Source organism: Lagopus leucura, unplaced genomic scaffold (assembly GCF_019238085.1).
Source record: "Lagopus leucura isolate 7727_CA_CO unplaced genomic scaffold, USGS_WTPT01 Super-Scaffold_100004, whole genome shotgun sequence".
Classification (NCBI taxonomy): Eukaryota; Metazoa; Chordata; class Aves; order Galliformes; family Phasianidae; genus Lagopus; species Lagopus leucura.
This window is the reverse complement of record NW_024962264.1, coordinates 60,062,938-60,078,588: the sequence shown is the minus strand read 5'-3', so window position 1 is coordinate 60,078,588 and position 15,651 is coordinate 60,062,938. Positions and strand designations below refer to the sequence as shown.

Sequence of the window (15,651 nt, the reverse complement as noted above, 5' to 3'; positions counted from 1 at the left end):
GAAAAAGCCTTGTGAAGAATACCTGACAGTGATCTCTATCACAAGACTTTGTCAGTGATCCCCCTGCCACAAAGGCAAGGGAAGGAAAAAGAATCCACTATACTCCAAATTTGTTGGATTTTTGCCCTCCAGACTGAGATGAAGGTAACTTAGTTTCTACCTTCTCTTCCTGCCTTAAGTACTGAAAGTTCCACACACCATTGTGTTGTGGGTAAGCACTGAGTACCTCAAATAGCAGTGGTATGGGCTGTCTTCAGTATCTCAGCGGAGGACAGAACAAATAGTGCCTGCCCACAACCTGGCATCACAGACATCTTTAGTCAGCAAAACTGCAACATGCACTTAAGTTGCTTTTAGACTTTATAAAAAAAAGTGATTAATTACAGATTATACTCTTGCTTACCTTACATCATCCTATTATGCTAAATTAACATGAATTACAAATGCAGCTTCACACAGATCAGCCAATCTGTTCCTGCAGTGTGCTTGGGAACATTTCATCCTTCAAGAAATTATCAAGTTGGAAGGTATTCAAGTAATTGTACAAATCACACCTAACCAGCCATCCCACATGGCTTTTCTCCCATTGGAACTGATTTGATATTGCTGCATGACACAGTATACGAGCTTCTGTTCTAGTGCCAAATAATTTGTAAAGTAGCTATGCCTAGAGCAGGAAATATCATATTTCTGTAACCATTTTACAAACAAGTTTTCTATTACTTTTTCATATGTCTAAATCTTTGTCACATTTGTATTATTTTTATACTATAGAATTATCTTCAGTCATATTTTATAACTTCAGTTCTTCACTGTTATTCCTATCATCACCTTGACTTTTTTGTGTGTGGGGGGGAGGAATTGAAAACTATTTTCCCCATAATGAATACTAACCTTCCGCCCTCTGTTTCTACAGTGACATCACTGCAGAATCTGTACACATATACTGCTGTTTTGTGTGTCTCTAAAAATCACACAGTTAGAAAAGTGAAATCAGGAGACACACATCATCTTAAAGGAAACACGTAAAAATATCAACAAATGAGCTGCAGTTTGCTTGGCTGAACAGAGGTTCAGTACTTTCTTCTTCAGCTATCCTCTGCGATTTTACTCGAGATGTCTGCTGACACATAGAAAAGTGGAAACAGGAAAACACAGTTTTCAGCTTGAGGATAACACTATCAAATATTTGTCCTTCTGCCTTCTCAAAAACAGGACCAACCCGCATTACAGAAAAGCAACTCATTAGCCTTACTGAAGTTATGTAAGGCTGATCCACGAAGTAACTGCGGAGATAAATATACCATAGCAAACAGGAAAAAGACAAAGGTATCAGGGTAGTTTCTGTACCAGTGATCACATCTAGTAGGTTGCAGTTTAATCACACTGAGATTTGCTGCACATGAATTGTGTCACCTGCTCAGGTTTCCTTACCTGAAAGAGCAGGCTTCAGAATCTTCATTAAAACTATTCAAATTACAAGCTGACCTAATGAGCCTGTTTACACATGTAGCCCCCATTCTTTTCAGGATTATTAAAAGAAGCTGCCAGGAGGACATAGCATATGGGGAAAAAAAAAAAAAAAAGACTTCCTCTAATTGTCTCTCTCTAGCACTGCTGTTCATCATCCTGTTTGTCTGCCCTTCTGTAGCTACATGTTTGTTCAACAGCTTTTCATTGCAGCAGCCTGCACTGGGAAAAACAACACATTTTAATATTCAGGCCAGGCTGCACCTTCCATTATAACTACTCTTCCATCACAGCTGCAGACACATGTATAAAGGAATATTTTGGCCCTCTACCAAAGGGACCAAGTTTAGCACTTCAGCGCATTGAAATGTAAGATATTTGTAACCAGTAACTGCTACCTGATAGCAAAGAACAAATCTTGCAGAAAAGTCTATGTGCTTTATTAAATTGCTGCCTGATAGTCTTTCATCTCAAGCCCACTAAATGTCACAGAAGTTATTTTCCCTTGCTTAATCCTATAATAAAAAGATCCTCTTCTATACAATGCTTTGCTCAGATCAGTATTCTTCACTACATATGGGTGGCATGACAAGCTAGGAGTCATGCAAGATACTGCTTTCTTGTCTAAACCAGCCTCTCGATTTCTATTTCATCCAGCAGCTGAAGTGTACTCACTTAAAAAAACAACTAAACGTACAAACTATAAATCAACAGTGTAACGCAACCAGAACTACGATCTTAAGACAAACACCAGCTGAGCACACACTTGTGAAATGTACAGTTTGCAGTGTGAACCTACAGTAACAAACTCACAAAAATAATTTATATATACATATTTATGTATATTATATATACATATATATATATATACTTAACAGGCTTATTGATATTCATGGATGTTATTGTGTTGATGTTTCACAAGTTACACAAAGCTTCCATAAAAATAGGTTTAGCCATATGTTTCCTTTTGATTAAGGCATTATCTCTCCGTGGTGACTGCCTGTGTAGTTGGGTAAGGAGTTAAAGTGTTTTCTCCCGGAATCCTGTCATCTTTTCCCCTGCCTGTTTGGAACCAAATAGTTTTACTTTCCCCAGGCTTCGAAAAAACACCATCCCAGCTCCACAGGCTGGGCTGGAAAGGAAAAACAGAAAACATGAAAAGAAAAATATACTTTCATCCATCTTCAAGGAAACACTGTCGCCTTGTAGTCTGCAGGAAAACGCTGAGTCAAAACATCCAGCTGTTGCACTGCTTAAGCACTGTTCCTCAGCTATTTACCTAGCTCACCAAACAACAGTGCAGAGTACTTACAATTATACATGCTAATAATAGATGCTATTAAGCTCACTATTCCTAGCCACAAGCCACAGCTTGTCACACACCTGACAAAGCTTCTTCCTAAGTTCAGCAACTCCTGAGAGTCACTGCTACCAGCCTGAGGGCATTTTTGGCCAGGGACCAAAAAACCAACATGCTCCTCCTACCAGCAAAAACATTCAGGCTCCTATTCCAGGCCAGAAGTTCAAGACATGCTAGGACTCCCTGGTCTATTTCAGACATGACATGGATTTTAAGCTTCCACATATAAGAGAGAGAAAAAAAAAAAAAAAAAAATCACAGAGCAACAACAAACTGCATGCCCCTTCTAGAACAGCTTCATCAGCTCATAATAAAAATGAGTAATTCATCTTTACCGCTTCGAAGACATGATTTTTCCTTCCTTTACTTTCTGAATTACTGTGATTCATTTTCTGACCCACAGGCACAACACCATACTGTAATTCACAACATTTTTAATCACAAAGGAAGCTTTTACTTTTGCTCCCAAACCAAAGCCATCAAAGTCTGTACCCACAGGCTCCAGTACAGGCAATAAGCTTTTCCTAATTTGTCATTGCTAGCATTGTTTTTTTGCTTTTTTTTTTTTAATTCAGTTCCCAATGTCGTCTTCACCAAGAGAATTAACAAGCCCTATTTAGATAAACAAAGCCTGAAGAATACTGAGAACATATATAATTTTTTAATAAGGAGGCAACAGTATCACTCTTCTAAAAAACTCCAAGTATTAAGAGGAATAACAAAGATGAAATAACAATTGTCCCAATTTCATTCTATCCAAATTTCAATATAAAGCCTACAAAACCTTCCTTCATCTTCACTAACATCAAAGCTACCTTTTATAGCATTGTTGGTAACTGAAAGGAAAACTGGCACTTTCTTTTGTAATCAGGTGGATTGATTTTTCTTTAACATTTTTCTTTTCCAGTTGCTTGAAGTTTTCTAGTAGAAATAAGAGTAAATTCTTGCAGAAAGAAAATAATAAAAGTAACCGTCCTTGTATAACCAAGATGTTATAATTGCAATATAATCAAAAGAGTAAGGCAAAAGCAAACAAGGATCGCAAAAGAGAATAAGTAGAAGAGCTTACCCTTGGGTTGAGCTCACTAGAAGATACCAAAAGAGGAGGATCTCCAGAAGAGATCCTTCCCCTCTGGTAGCCAGCTCTTAAATAGGTCCAGGAGGGGTGGAGCCTGGCTCCACCCCTTCCGGTAGCACAGGTGAATTGCCTTCACCTGTGCTCCTCTGGCTGACTCAAGGCTCACCTCAGGTGATTAATCAGAGGTTCAGGCCGTGACTCAGCAGTTCCCATACAGTCCTATAGTTACCCAAGAAATAACTCTGTGATGATACACTGATTTCATGTATTTGAATGTGCTTGTTGTGAGGACTGAAAGCTAAAGTGAAAGGGAAGGACATGATTTTAACAAAAGATGAATATTACAACAGAATGAGGAGTGGAAATGAATAACTGCTCTGCTTCAGTTTCTTTTCCCTTCTAAGGATTTGTATAGAAGCATAACATTTAATAAACTTTCTTGTAGTTCTCTCTAAATATTCCTTTTTTTCTCTGGCTGGTGTGCTAAAGCATTTCCGTGGTGCATAAAAAGGCTTCTAATAGCTCTGTGACAAAATCTTCAGTGCTAAAATTTTAGCTACCTTGTTTGTGGTTCTGATTGGTGGTAGAAAACATATTATGAGAAAACTTTATTTATGGGAGATTGGGTTTACACAGAATGCAGATTTTGGTACTGAGGAAATAAATAACGATTTAAGCATCCAGCATGGAGGAAAGATATTTTGATGTGGACTGAGTGAAAACAAAGTTTTGGTTTGGGCTCTGCTTATGTTCTGCAAAAGAATATGCCTGAGGGAATGCCTGGAGGACCCAGAGTGATGGAGAGCCACCATTCTAGTTATAGTCATAAAACTGTGATTTATTATCATATGGTCTTTGTGCCACTCATGAGATGCAATGCAGTTTAGCATAAGTTAACCTCTGTGTACAATGGAATGAATGCTAGCGGTATGCTACGAGTGTTTTCCCTTTGTTCAGGGTAGCACAAAGTAATATCTTCTTGGAATTAATGTCTCCTGTCCCTGAAAGATCTCCAAAACAGAGAATCCTACATTGATAATTCTGACTTTAACATATAACCACAAATTTCTGCACCCATGTAAAGCCAGCAGAGAAGCTTGGGATTTTTCCAAAATACTGCTGCCACCTAGTTGAGATCTGAAAGAAGGGCTCCTGTGTGCAAAACAGTGCCCATTCGTTGTAGCTCTGTCCAGAGATCCAAAGTTACAACTTCTCCTAGGAACATTTTTCCTCTTTTATGTATTTGGCCAAGGGCACCACAACAGAATTACAAAACAAAGGTAATAAACATAACAAGGCCAACACTTTCTGATATTTCCATGTCTAACCTTGACACGATTCATGCGGCATTTTCTAGAAGAAGAATGAAATCTTTAAAGACACAGCACACCAAAAATCTTGTGAAATATGAGTAAAGATTTTCTACTTAATAGAGAAGATCTGAGGCACAGTATATGATTTGCTGATGTGGATCTGAAAATCATCAGAACTTGAGGTGCTTCCAGTTTGAATTTCAGCTTTCGAATCACCTTATGGCTCTTTTTATGGCCTTTTGATTCAGTGAAATATACTTTACATAAATATAAGGCTCTCAGTTTTGAGGGTGGAGATGCTTATTATTTGTCTCTGTTAGTGCAATCATAGACCACAGTTATGTTAAGGTATGACTATGTGGGGGAATGCTATGAACAGATTTTAACTACATTTATGCTCATTCAACTAAAAAAAAAATTTATAATAAGCGTTAACACATTCTGGGCTCACTACATAAACTATACAGTATGTGTCTTATGTCAATACTTTATATTCAGTAATGTTTATTCAATTTATTTCCCATATTTGGGAATTCATACATATTATTCTTCTGTTTTTCCTTATTTTCCTGCAGATTTCTCTGCATACACTATCCACAAACCTCAGCTAAGAAGCAGTCTTTCAGGTAGGTCATTACCTAAAGACTGGGAACTTCAGCTTGTATCACTGAACCTGGGAAGCAATACTGATAGCAGACGACAGCTCTGCTGCAGCAGGGGAAATACACAGAAGCGTTCTGTCACAGCAGCATTTTCTGGGGGCTGATGCTTTCAGGCCAGGTATATTCCCTGGCAGAGAGTGGCGAAAGCTTCTGTAAGCTGTCATGGATCTCCGGCAAAGCCTCACTTGCACATGGTGCTATGTGAGAATTTCGTCACCCAGTAAGAGCCTAAATTCTGCTAACATGGCTCGGCGTTTCTTTTACAGTAGAACTGTTAGAGATGCAATGTGAGATTAATGGTGGGAAGCCAGCATATATCAGCCAGTCCTGCAGAGTACAGAATTACATTGTCCCAGGGCCTGTGGGCTTACGTACAGTCATACATGTGGAATGAGAAGCTGTAGCTTCACATAAACAGCAATTTGATCAAGAAGTCACATCTGCAAGAGATCACAATATGCTTAATGAGTGCTAACCCCTCTGCAACAGGCACAAAGGGGGCAGTATAAGGGTTGTCACTTTGCTTGCTCCAGAAAGCAAAGTTATTTACGAGGTTACAGGCAGGAAGACTGGTTCTGCTGGCTACATCAGCAGTGTAATGCTGCATTGGAATTCTTGCAGATTTCATTTGCTGTTCTCAAGTTCAATTTTCCTCAATGTTTTTGCATGGGCAGTTGTGATTTTTCAATTGTTAATGCCTAATCTTGGCTCTTCCTCAAACCATTCTTTGTTTTTATATTTCTGACATTTTATTTCTATAACCAATGTGGTTGTCATTCTCATGTATAAATTGCACAGTGATGCCAGCATTACCTACTCGACTTCCTGTCACACACAGCAGTCTCCCGTATTACAATTTATTTGTTCTGACCAACTTCCCAAAAGCTAACTGCTGACATGAGAGAACAGTCCTTGATTGTCTCGTTGTAACAGAGATTTCTTTCATCCTCTGCCATTGCTCCCTTTGATGTTATTCCATTCTTTCTGTTTGCAAAGTTTGCCTTGGAGTTGTATTTCACCTACTGATCATAATGCATTTAGGTTTGCAATGGGTAATTGAATTCTAACTTAAAACTGCTGATGTAGTATTTTTATTCTGCCCACAGTGAGAGGAGCTCTACATAAAAGTTCTGACATCTTGATGTTGCAGTGCAGACAACTCTATGTAGTGCTCTGTTATTACTTCATTACAGCAGCTTCACACTAATTCGTTATTTCTAAACGTGTACATCTAGCTTAGCAAATAACCATACATTTATTTTCATAGCCAGAATCTCATTTCAAGATCCCAGCCTGCTACTCTTTGGAAACTTCAGGTTGACTTATGTTTTATTTACTATCAGTGCCCACAGCAGCACATGACAATCCCAGGCACAAGATGGAGAGGTACACACTGCCACAGGCACCCACAGATGGCAAACATGAGCCTGCGGGTTTTGGCAGCTCTCCTAGAGCCCAAAATTCCCTGATATAGTAGTCTGAATATGCTAGCCTAAATAGTGAACAATTCATAACTTAGAATCATAGAATTGCTTGGGTTGGAAGGGACCTCAAAGATCATCTAGTTCCAACCTCTTTCTGTGGATAGGAACTTGAACTGAGGATTAGACATACAATTAGAGTAGCTGAGGCTGTAACCCAAAGCAGTCCAGTCCTGAATTCCTGAGAGATAAAACTGAAAATAAAAGCAGAAATGTTTTTAACATACAGATATTCAGGGAGGCTTCTTTAAACAAAAGAGAGGTAGCAAAAAGCAGAAGGGGGGCCTCATGGGCTGTGGGACACCATGTTCAGTGATAGAAAGAATTGCTATTTTTGAAGTAATGGGAAAATGACAAATTTCTGGAAATTTATGGCAAGCATTTGAGGGATAATTTGTCACTTAAGACACAAGCTCTTCAAAACAAATTACTATAAATTGCAAGACTGCTTTTCATCTTTCAGGAGATCCAATAGTTGTCAAAGCAACTTGGAGCAAATACAAGTCTAACAATTAGGCATCTTATCTCAGTTCTTATTTTATTTTTTAGGTTTCACACCATGCTACCCTGAATACCCCTTGGTACCACATCAGCTTTGAACGTGAACAAGAGTTCCAACTTCTCATCCTTCATCATCAGGTAAAACAGACGCTTGAACGTGTGTGAAAATATTAAACCATAGTAATGGTTTTTCACAATTAAGCTTTTTTTTCTTTTTGTGCTGAAGAGATAAGGATTCTGCTTCATTCCTCATGCAGAGCAGCAAGTTCCCACCAATGGGCTCCTTTCAAATTATATTGGCAATAACCTAAAAACCTTTGCAGACAAAAAAAAATTAAATAAAAGAAATAATTTTACTGGGAAGCCTATGGTTTCCACATTGTTGCAAATACGAGGAATGCCAGGAAAAAAAAAAGAATAAAATAACAAAAAACAATGAAAAAAACCAACCTTTTTGCTTGCTTCATCTGGATTTTCTCAAGAAAAACACTGAATAATTATATTGTATAAGAATCTTGCTGCAAAACTGTATTTAAATATTATTATTAGTAATTGAATATTACAACCATTGAACTGTTGCAAATTTTAAGAGCAATAAAAATGAGAAAATGAAGGCAAACACTTTGCAGTGTGATTAACTTCACTTGAGGAAAAAATAAATAAATGTCTAGGATTCTTGAAAAAGGCTTCTTGCAAAACTGCAAGCTGCTTCAGCAAGAATACATATTTTGTCAGACCTTCAATCTGCGCTATTACTTAACATCCAGAAGCACACGTGAGAACAAGAACATGCATGCTGCTAAGTGTAATGCTTGTGTCTATCCACGAATGTATGCTTTTTTGATTGTTCTGGTTTATCTCATATTTAAATGTGCATGCTTTTCCCCTTTAAATGAAACCATACATAATTCTGTCACACTGGAGTATCACATAATGCCTTAGAGGAAGAACCTGACTATATCCATCTTTTTTCTGGAAGTGGGGAAAATGAAATATGAGCCATATTGCCTTATTTGCCACAGATGCATTTCTGATAGCTGGAGTGGTTCAACAGAAAGAGAATTTTTTTCCAGTAGAACTAATGTAAAAGAATGAAATGTGAATATATTTAAGAAATACAGTTCGTGTACACAGTGACAGTAAAATGCATTATGATTTCTTAGAATCATAGAATGGTTTGGGTTGTAAGGAATCTTTAAAGATCATCTACTCCAACTCCCCTGAGTAACATTAGTGAAGAAACACCAGAAAAATATTGCATACAAGGAAAGTAAACTCTTTTTTGTATACATTTTTTTCTGTGTTCCTCCAGGATGGCATTGAGGATTTGGTGCAAAGCAGATCATCAGGATTGTCGCATCCCATTTCACCTTCCACTAATGATGGAAAGTGGTGCAAAATGCTGACATTTTAGAGGCTGATTTTTCAGCCTTCTTTGCAGTATCTGGACAAGCTGATTGCTTTTAAAAATGCCATCAAGAGATGACTGCTTATTATCCTGAGATTTTGATTGTTAACATAAGTTTGAACTTCAGAATTCCTCTCACAGACCTGTGTTCTCTCTGCAACGAGGAAGCAAAGGCTTTAGTATCTTTTCTACTGAGCAACAGTGCAGGAGGAGTCAAACTTCAGCAGCCCTAAAGCAGTTTATTTTTGTTACATCCAATTCTGATTGAATATCCACTGTTTTTGATACAGCACGTTATATCTCATTTAGCTTTCAAAGCAATAATTCCACATAGCCACAGGCTTACCAGCATCACTCTGAGAATGCCTTGAACTCATGATGGTTATTATATGCAAAGATATTTAATGATTAAATTATTACACAAATTGCAGTGATGCTGGAAGCCAGATCTCATTAGTATGAATGCAGAACAAAGACAAGACGGATGCTGCACAGCCACAATTGAGATTCTCTACATATTTCTACTACTGTGATACATAACATATATGAACACATGGATATTCACGAATACTCTGCAACTTAATGGAGCTTTAAAGGCTAACAGCAACACAGCTGCTTCAGCACAGCTGGGCAGCCCAAGAAAGTTTTCCATGGAAAATGGGTGGTGGATGACTGCAGAGTGGAAAATAGGTAATGAAAGCAGCAAAGAAAACATTCTGTTAAACAGTCAATGATGCGCTCCCCAATTAATGATAGGAAGTGACAGCAGCTGCTAAAGTTATAAAACAAGAGTTTTAAGGGAGGAGTTAATACATTAAAAGAGTGGAATCTGATAGAGCAGACCCACAAGTGACACAGAGAAAGTGCATAGGGAACAGTATGTTTGCTGTTCCTTCTAACAAAGATAGCAAGTAGCATGTTGAGCAAAAAGTAGGTGGCACTTCCAGAATACAGTTAACTGTGAAATTCCTTAAGCAGAATGCTGTGGGTGCCATAAAGTGTGCATGGATTCAAACAACTGAATAAGATAATGAAAGAAAATGCAAGGTTCTTCAACACAAAGAATGCACACCTGGCTCAGGGAGTCCCCTCTGTTGATAGCCCCTGCTAGCAACTGTCAGAAACAGGACACTGGATTCACAGAATCATAGCTTAGGTTGGAAAGAACTTCAATCCCTTCCAGTTCCAACCCCCTGCTGTAGGCCACCCACCAGATCGAGCTGCCAGGGCTCCATCCAATCTAGCGTTTAACACCTCTGGAGTGGGCTATCCATAACCTCTCTAGGCAGCATAGATTGTCTCATCCTTATTGTAGAGTCATAGCCTTCCTGGTGGTACTGATTATTTCCAGGTGCTCTCAATCCTAGATTTGCTTCATGTGAATGCAAAGCAACTTTACCCACAGTCCTGCTTTCTCCCACTGCAACACTGAGCTGCTCTGAACTCTCAGCTCCACATAAGAGGAGCTATGCAAGGCTATGTTATGTAATTACAGCTGCAGTTATCTAGGTTTCTTAAAATTGATATATTTTTTTTAAACATAGTTTCTACTAAAACTATAGTACTTAATTTTTAGACAGCTGGGTAGGCTGGCTTCTATAAACCACTGTGACTTTTTTTCATTTCCGATACGAGGGATGGGTGAGAGTTCACCTGCTCCAGAAAGCACTGCCTTTCTCCTTAATAACTAGACGTGCTGCCAGACATCTGTGGTGCAGCGCTGCCTGGAGTGCAGGCCGAGCCGAGGAACAGCGCAAACACCCTCATCTCCATTCTCCAGGCGTCGGGGGACATGCTAAAGCACCTGCGCACCGACTTGCTTCGGCGAACGCACCAGCCGCGCACCAGCAGGGCGGGATGATGCAGAAGACGACCTCACTCGTGGAGCGCAGAGCAGCAGGTGGGAACGGGGAGGGGGGAAGAGCTGCAGCAGCGCTGCCCGCAGGAGCAGCAAGGCACGGAGGGGGATGTAGTCCGTGGGGCTGCCTACACTACCCAAGGTGCCCGCCGCGTCGGGGCCGTTTAGGGGGTGCGGGCACCTGGCGGCGGGGCGGAGCCGAGCCGCCTGCCCCGCTGCGGGCGGGGATGGACCCGGTACCGCCTGCGGGGGCGCGGTGACGACGGAGCGGAGCGGAACGGGGTGGCGGGTGCGGCCCCTCTGCACGCCATGAGCACCGGCACAGGTAGGCGGCTAGTCACCCGCTAACAGTGCCCGGGGCTGGGGAAGGCGCTGGGATCTGTCGCGGTGCGGGGAGAGCGAGCTGAGGGTTGTCTATTTGGAAGATAAGAAAAATAAATGGGATGTCTGTGTATCTGTGAGGGGAGCTGTCGCAGCGCAGGGGAAGCTGCGGATGTCGGGAGAGAGATCGTGCCGAGCCGGGTGCTCCATTGGGGCCGCCCTCGCTCCGGGCACCGCCCGCAGCCCCACTGCGAGCCTCCCGGGTGGGCTCGGCAGCCGCTGCCTCCGGCGATGTGTGCGGCGTGTGGAGCTGCGTCCAGCCCCTGCCCCTCCCGGACAGCCGGGGCTATTTGGGTGGGGGTATTTGGGGTGAGAGTTCGGCCTCTGCTCCTGGCCGAGCGTGGTGGCAGCGGAGGGGAAAATCACGGAGATTTCATCGGAACCTCGGGTAGGATTTCCACGCAGGAGATCTAGTTGCCTAGGGCGATGTGAAAGTAATTCATGCCATGACACAAGCAGTATTTGAGAACTGGCTCGGAATTGTGTTTTCCAGCGATTCAGCGTTTGTCTGCATCGGGTGGCACAGGGGGTGGTTGCTTCAGAGCACAGCTGATTACCAAATATTACAGTCTTTAAGGCAAACACAGGCTTATGCTTAGGGAAGGGGGAGGCTTTGAGAGCTTATTGTATATTTCATTTCTGAGCATAACCATAGTGGCTAAATATACCCTCTGCCACAACGACAAGGAGATGTGGAATAGCTGCAATTACGTGCTGACTCTGTATGTCAACATGCTTAATCACACCACATCCTCGCAGCAAGCCAAACGGGAGTGCAGCACAAACAACGAGGGGCATTGCTCCCTGTTGGAGCAATGAGAGACCTGAGGTCAAACACCTGCCAGAGACCTCAGATCAAAATGTAGCTTTCCATTTCTGCTATTGGAAGCATCGGTATTGTCCTGCATTCCTGTCAGCTGCTCTCCTGTGTGGTCTGTGTTTCCAGCCCTCGGGGAAAGCCCTGGCTGGGCAGGTGCGTAGGGGCACAGGTGGGAACAGAGCAGGAATGGAAATCCTGAGCCTTTCCTCTGACTTTAAAGGAATCTAGATGGTTAACACGGATGGTGACATCTGCATTGGAAATGATAAAAGTGGCGCACAGAGTCGTATCCGTTTACCAAGCTGTAATCTCCAGTGGAAGAATATGCAATACTGTGAAACATTTAAATACTGTAGCAGTTGAACTGAGGTTGGTAGAAGGAACAGAAAATTCCAGAGTTGCATCTCAAGAATGTTTTAAACAAAAATTCAATAGGTTGCAGAGTTATAAACCCAGAAGAAGAGTTAGTGAGTAAGAGTGCAGATGAGACTTGACACAGTTCTGTCTCTGTAATTGCACCAAACATGATGTAAAGAAATAGCAAAAATGAACAGTGCCAAGATAAAAATAACAGCCTGAGTATAAGAGTGGAAAAAAACCCCTGAGACTTCGTAGCTCTCATTTGAAAGTATAACTGGTAGTTTAGGAGCATTGGTTTTCAGTATCGCTTCAGCTTTGATGTTTCCATATTTCCCTGTTGCCTGTCTGTGTGGACTGAGTAAACAATTTACAGTCAATTCTACAATAAATTAAATGTGAGGATCTTGCCTGTTCTCTCTGAAGTTGATTGAAATTTTCCGTTTACATCAATGGAGCAAGTATCATACACCAGATTTAATGCCACAGCTAGCTTTTGCAAAATTACTGTTTACAAAAGTTTTCCACAAAAATTACTCTGGAAAGGCTGTAATTCAAAGCTTGGTGATGGTACTGTAACAGAAGGATGTTTCTGTCTCTGCAAAGAAAATTGGGTGAAATTTGGTGGCAAAATCAGCCCCATGTAGTGTTCAAGGAATCCAGAGCATCCCTGAGATGAAGCCGATCTTTGTAGTTCAATGCTTGCTGCTCCAGAAACCTTTGCTCAGTCCATGTCCTCTGTATATATAACATTTGGCTTTAGATGTACAAATGTTTATATTGGGGAATATGATAATAATGGCTCAATAGTATGTACTTTGAAATGTCATTCTGTATTAATGGACTACAGACTAATGGCATAGTGTTAAATCTAGAAAATATATGACCATGTGGCAGAGGAAAACTCAGCTCAAATGTATTATATTTTTGTCATAATTAGATTTTCTTATACGTGATTTCCCCTCAGCTGAATTTCATGTGCTTTCCCCTGATTTTGGCTGAAAATAGTTTGAACAAAGACCCACTCACTCACACCCTTTTTACCTAGGAGAGTTGCATGGAATGACTGTACGTTCAGGATTGTAAGTGTAACTCAAGAATTTATAATAACGTGATCAGTCTGTTAGTTCAGTTCTTTGCCATCTTGAAATCATAGCTAGAAGAAGGTTAAAAATTTGAAATTGAGAAAACTAGGTTCCCATCAGTTCCCAGAAATAGGCTATCATGGTGTCGATTATCTGAGTGCAAAAAGAATCACAAAGCTAATTACGTACGGTGTGTATTAACTTAGATTAGATTAAATTGGATGTCATGACACAAATTCACGTGTCTATTTAGTCTCTAAACTACTCCATCAGAGGGAAAATTTGGTTGTGTGGGTCAGAAAGCAGGTGATGAGAGTTTCACAACCCTAATGGGGCAAAATCATGGCAGCACTTGTTCACAGGCTGGTCCCACAGGTTTGCCATACTGTGAAGAAGTTTAATTCCTTTTGAAAGTTCACATGCAAATATGCCAATAAGAACAATAGCGTGATTGTTTTAGGCTGTAGTATATTTTACAGTTAGATACAGTTTTACTTTCAGCTCTTTGCTTTGAGCACTGGTAGAAGAGAGCATTAAATTACTGGATGGGAGAAGCAAGAGGTCTCCTTGCTTTGGAGTTCACCAGCTAATGAAATATGTATGTGTGCAGATCAAAATGCACAGTCCTTGAAGTTTTGTAATTAAAAAGAATTAGAACTACTTCCTTTCCTTGCTGTTTTAGCCTTGGTACAATACTGCTGAAAAAAAATAAGCAGTGGCACGTGTTTCCTGATGGTAATTCTTTGGCCTGAAGTTGAATTGCATGGAATATACAAGGAAGCTGTATCTTCTGTTTCTTTAAGGTATTTTTTTGCTTGAAGATAATTCTCTATAACATCATATTTTTTAGCTGGTAAGAATATTGAACAGTGCTACAAGAAGATGAAATAGTTAGGAAAAGGTTATCAGGGGATATCTGCCTCAGCTGAAACTTCTGATTGCAGGATGTCCCAGGCACTGCTCAGACAGGAAAGATGGCTAGTTCTGCTTCAGCAAGCCTGGGCGTATGACTGTGAGCCACCTCTGCTTGTCTGACTGCATGTAGTCTCTGTGCAGTGCTGAGCACCCAGTGTGGCTGCACTTCTGCCTGCAGCTGGCTGCTATTTCTGCACACTGGCAAAGTACTTCTGGTTCTATTTCTCAGGACATTAACATCTTACATAGTTAATGCCCAATATTCTATTCTCATTAAATGGAGGGCTAAGAAAAGTAAAGCACTTAAAAAAGATGTTGAAAAATCAATAAAAGCATGGATACTGAGCTAACTTTCTCCCTCTTTTCCCTCATTCTGTGCTATGGACTGGTCAATATCAAGGAAGGGTATGGAACTCTGATGGCTGTTTTTCCTGCTTTGGCAAATCATTCTCCTTTATGCAGTTCACAGACCCCCAAATACAGGCTGTGGAAATGTCTCTCCTTACTTTTGGTAACTGGAACTTCAGAGCAGCCTTTCCCAGTCTTGATGGGGGAGGTTTTTGAGCAAAGCAGTCATTGTAGTGAATTAAGCATATTCAAGTGGAAGTGTAGTGCTGCTCCTCCTCCCTCATTCATTCACACAGGGAGGTGGAGAGGGCTTTGAGATTACTGGACAATTTGCTGGCTCATTGTCGGCATTCTTAAGTGTATACTTTGGGCAAATATTTCTGAATTTAGATGATATCCCCATGTCAGGATCTATTAGCAGTGTGTCAAGGCCCTGAGCTGTTACTGTTTGAAACGTTGGAGGGATTTTTTCACAGCTGGTTAGTTGATGCTCGTGCTGTGAAATTCAGATGGAGTCCTCTTTTGCAAGAACCAGAGTTATTTATTTCTCCATTTTAGAAAGAATTGTGGGAGGAATATAAGCTCCATTCAGTGATTAGTTCTGTCTGCTTTAG

At 40.7% G+C, this 15,651-nt stretch overlaps 1 protein-coding gene and 1 long non-coding RNA gene across 9 annotated transcripts in view; both read left to right on the top strand.

Annotated features, from left to right (window-relative positions):
* The window catches only part of LOC122179834, a 66,282-nt gene extending 56,312 nt beyond the window's left edge, over nucleotides 1–9,970 (top strand). Inside the window, exons 3-5 of the long non-coding RNA XR_006178841.1 lie at nucleotides 5,797–5,847; nucleotides 7,914–8,003; nucleotides 9,178–9,970. This is a non-coding gene — a long non-coding RNA (uncharacterized LOC122179834). The remainder of the gene's footprint in view (nucleotides 1–5,796; nucleotides 5,848–7,913; nucleotides 8,004–9,177) is intronic.
* A 996-nt stretch (nucleotides 9,971–10,966) lies between these two features.
* ABLIM2 (actin binding LIM protein family member 2) overlaps nucleotides 10,967–15,651 on the top strand; it is a 139,376-nt gene continuing 134,691 nt past the window's right edge. For 7 of the 8 annotated variants that reach the window (XM_042871466.1, XM_042871470.1, XM_042871468.1 and 4 more), the window contains exon 1: nucleotides 10,967–11,173. In XM_042871466.1, coding sequence (XP_042727400.1) covers nucleotides 11,131–11,173 — 43 coding nt within the window. In that variant the 5' untranslated portion in view covers nucleotides 10,967–11,130. Of the gene's footprint in view, nucleotides 11,174–11,385; nucleotides 11,457–15,651 lie in introns of those variants that run through there. The other variant, XM_042871462.1, reaches the window with a different exon arrangement.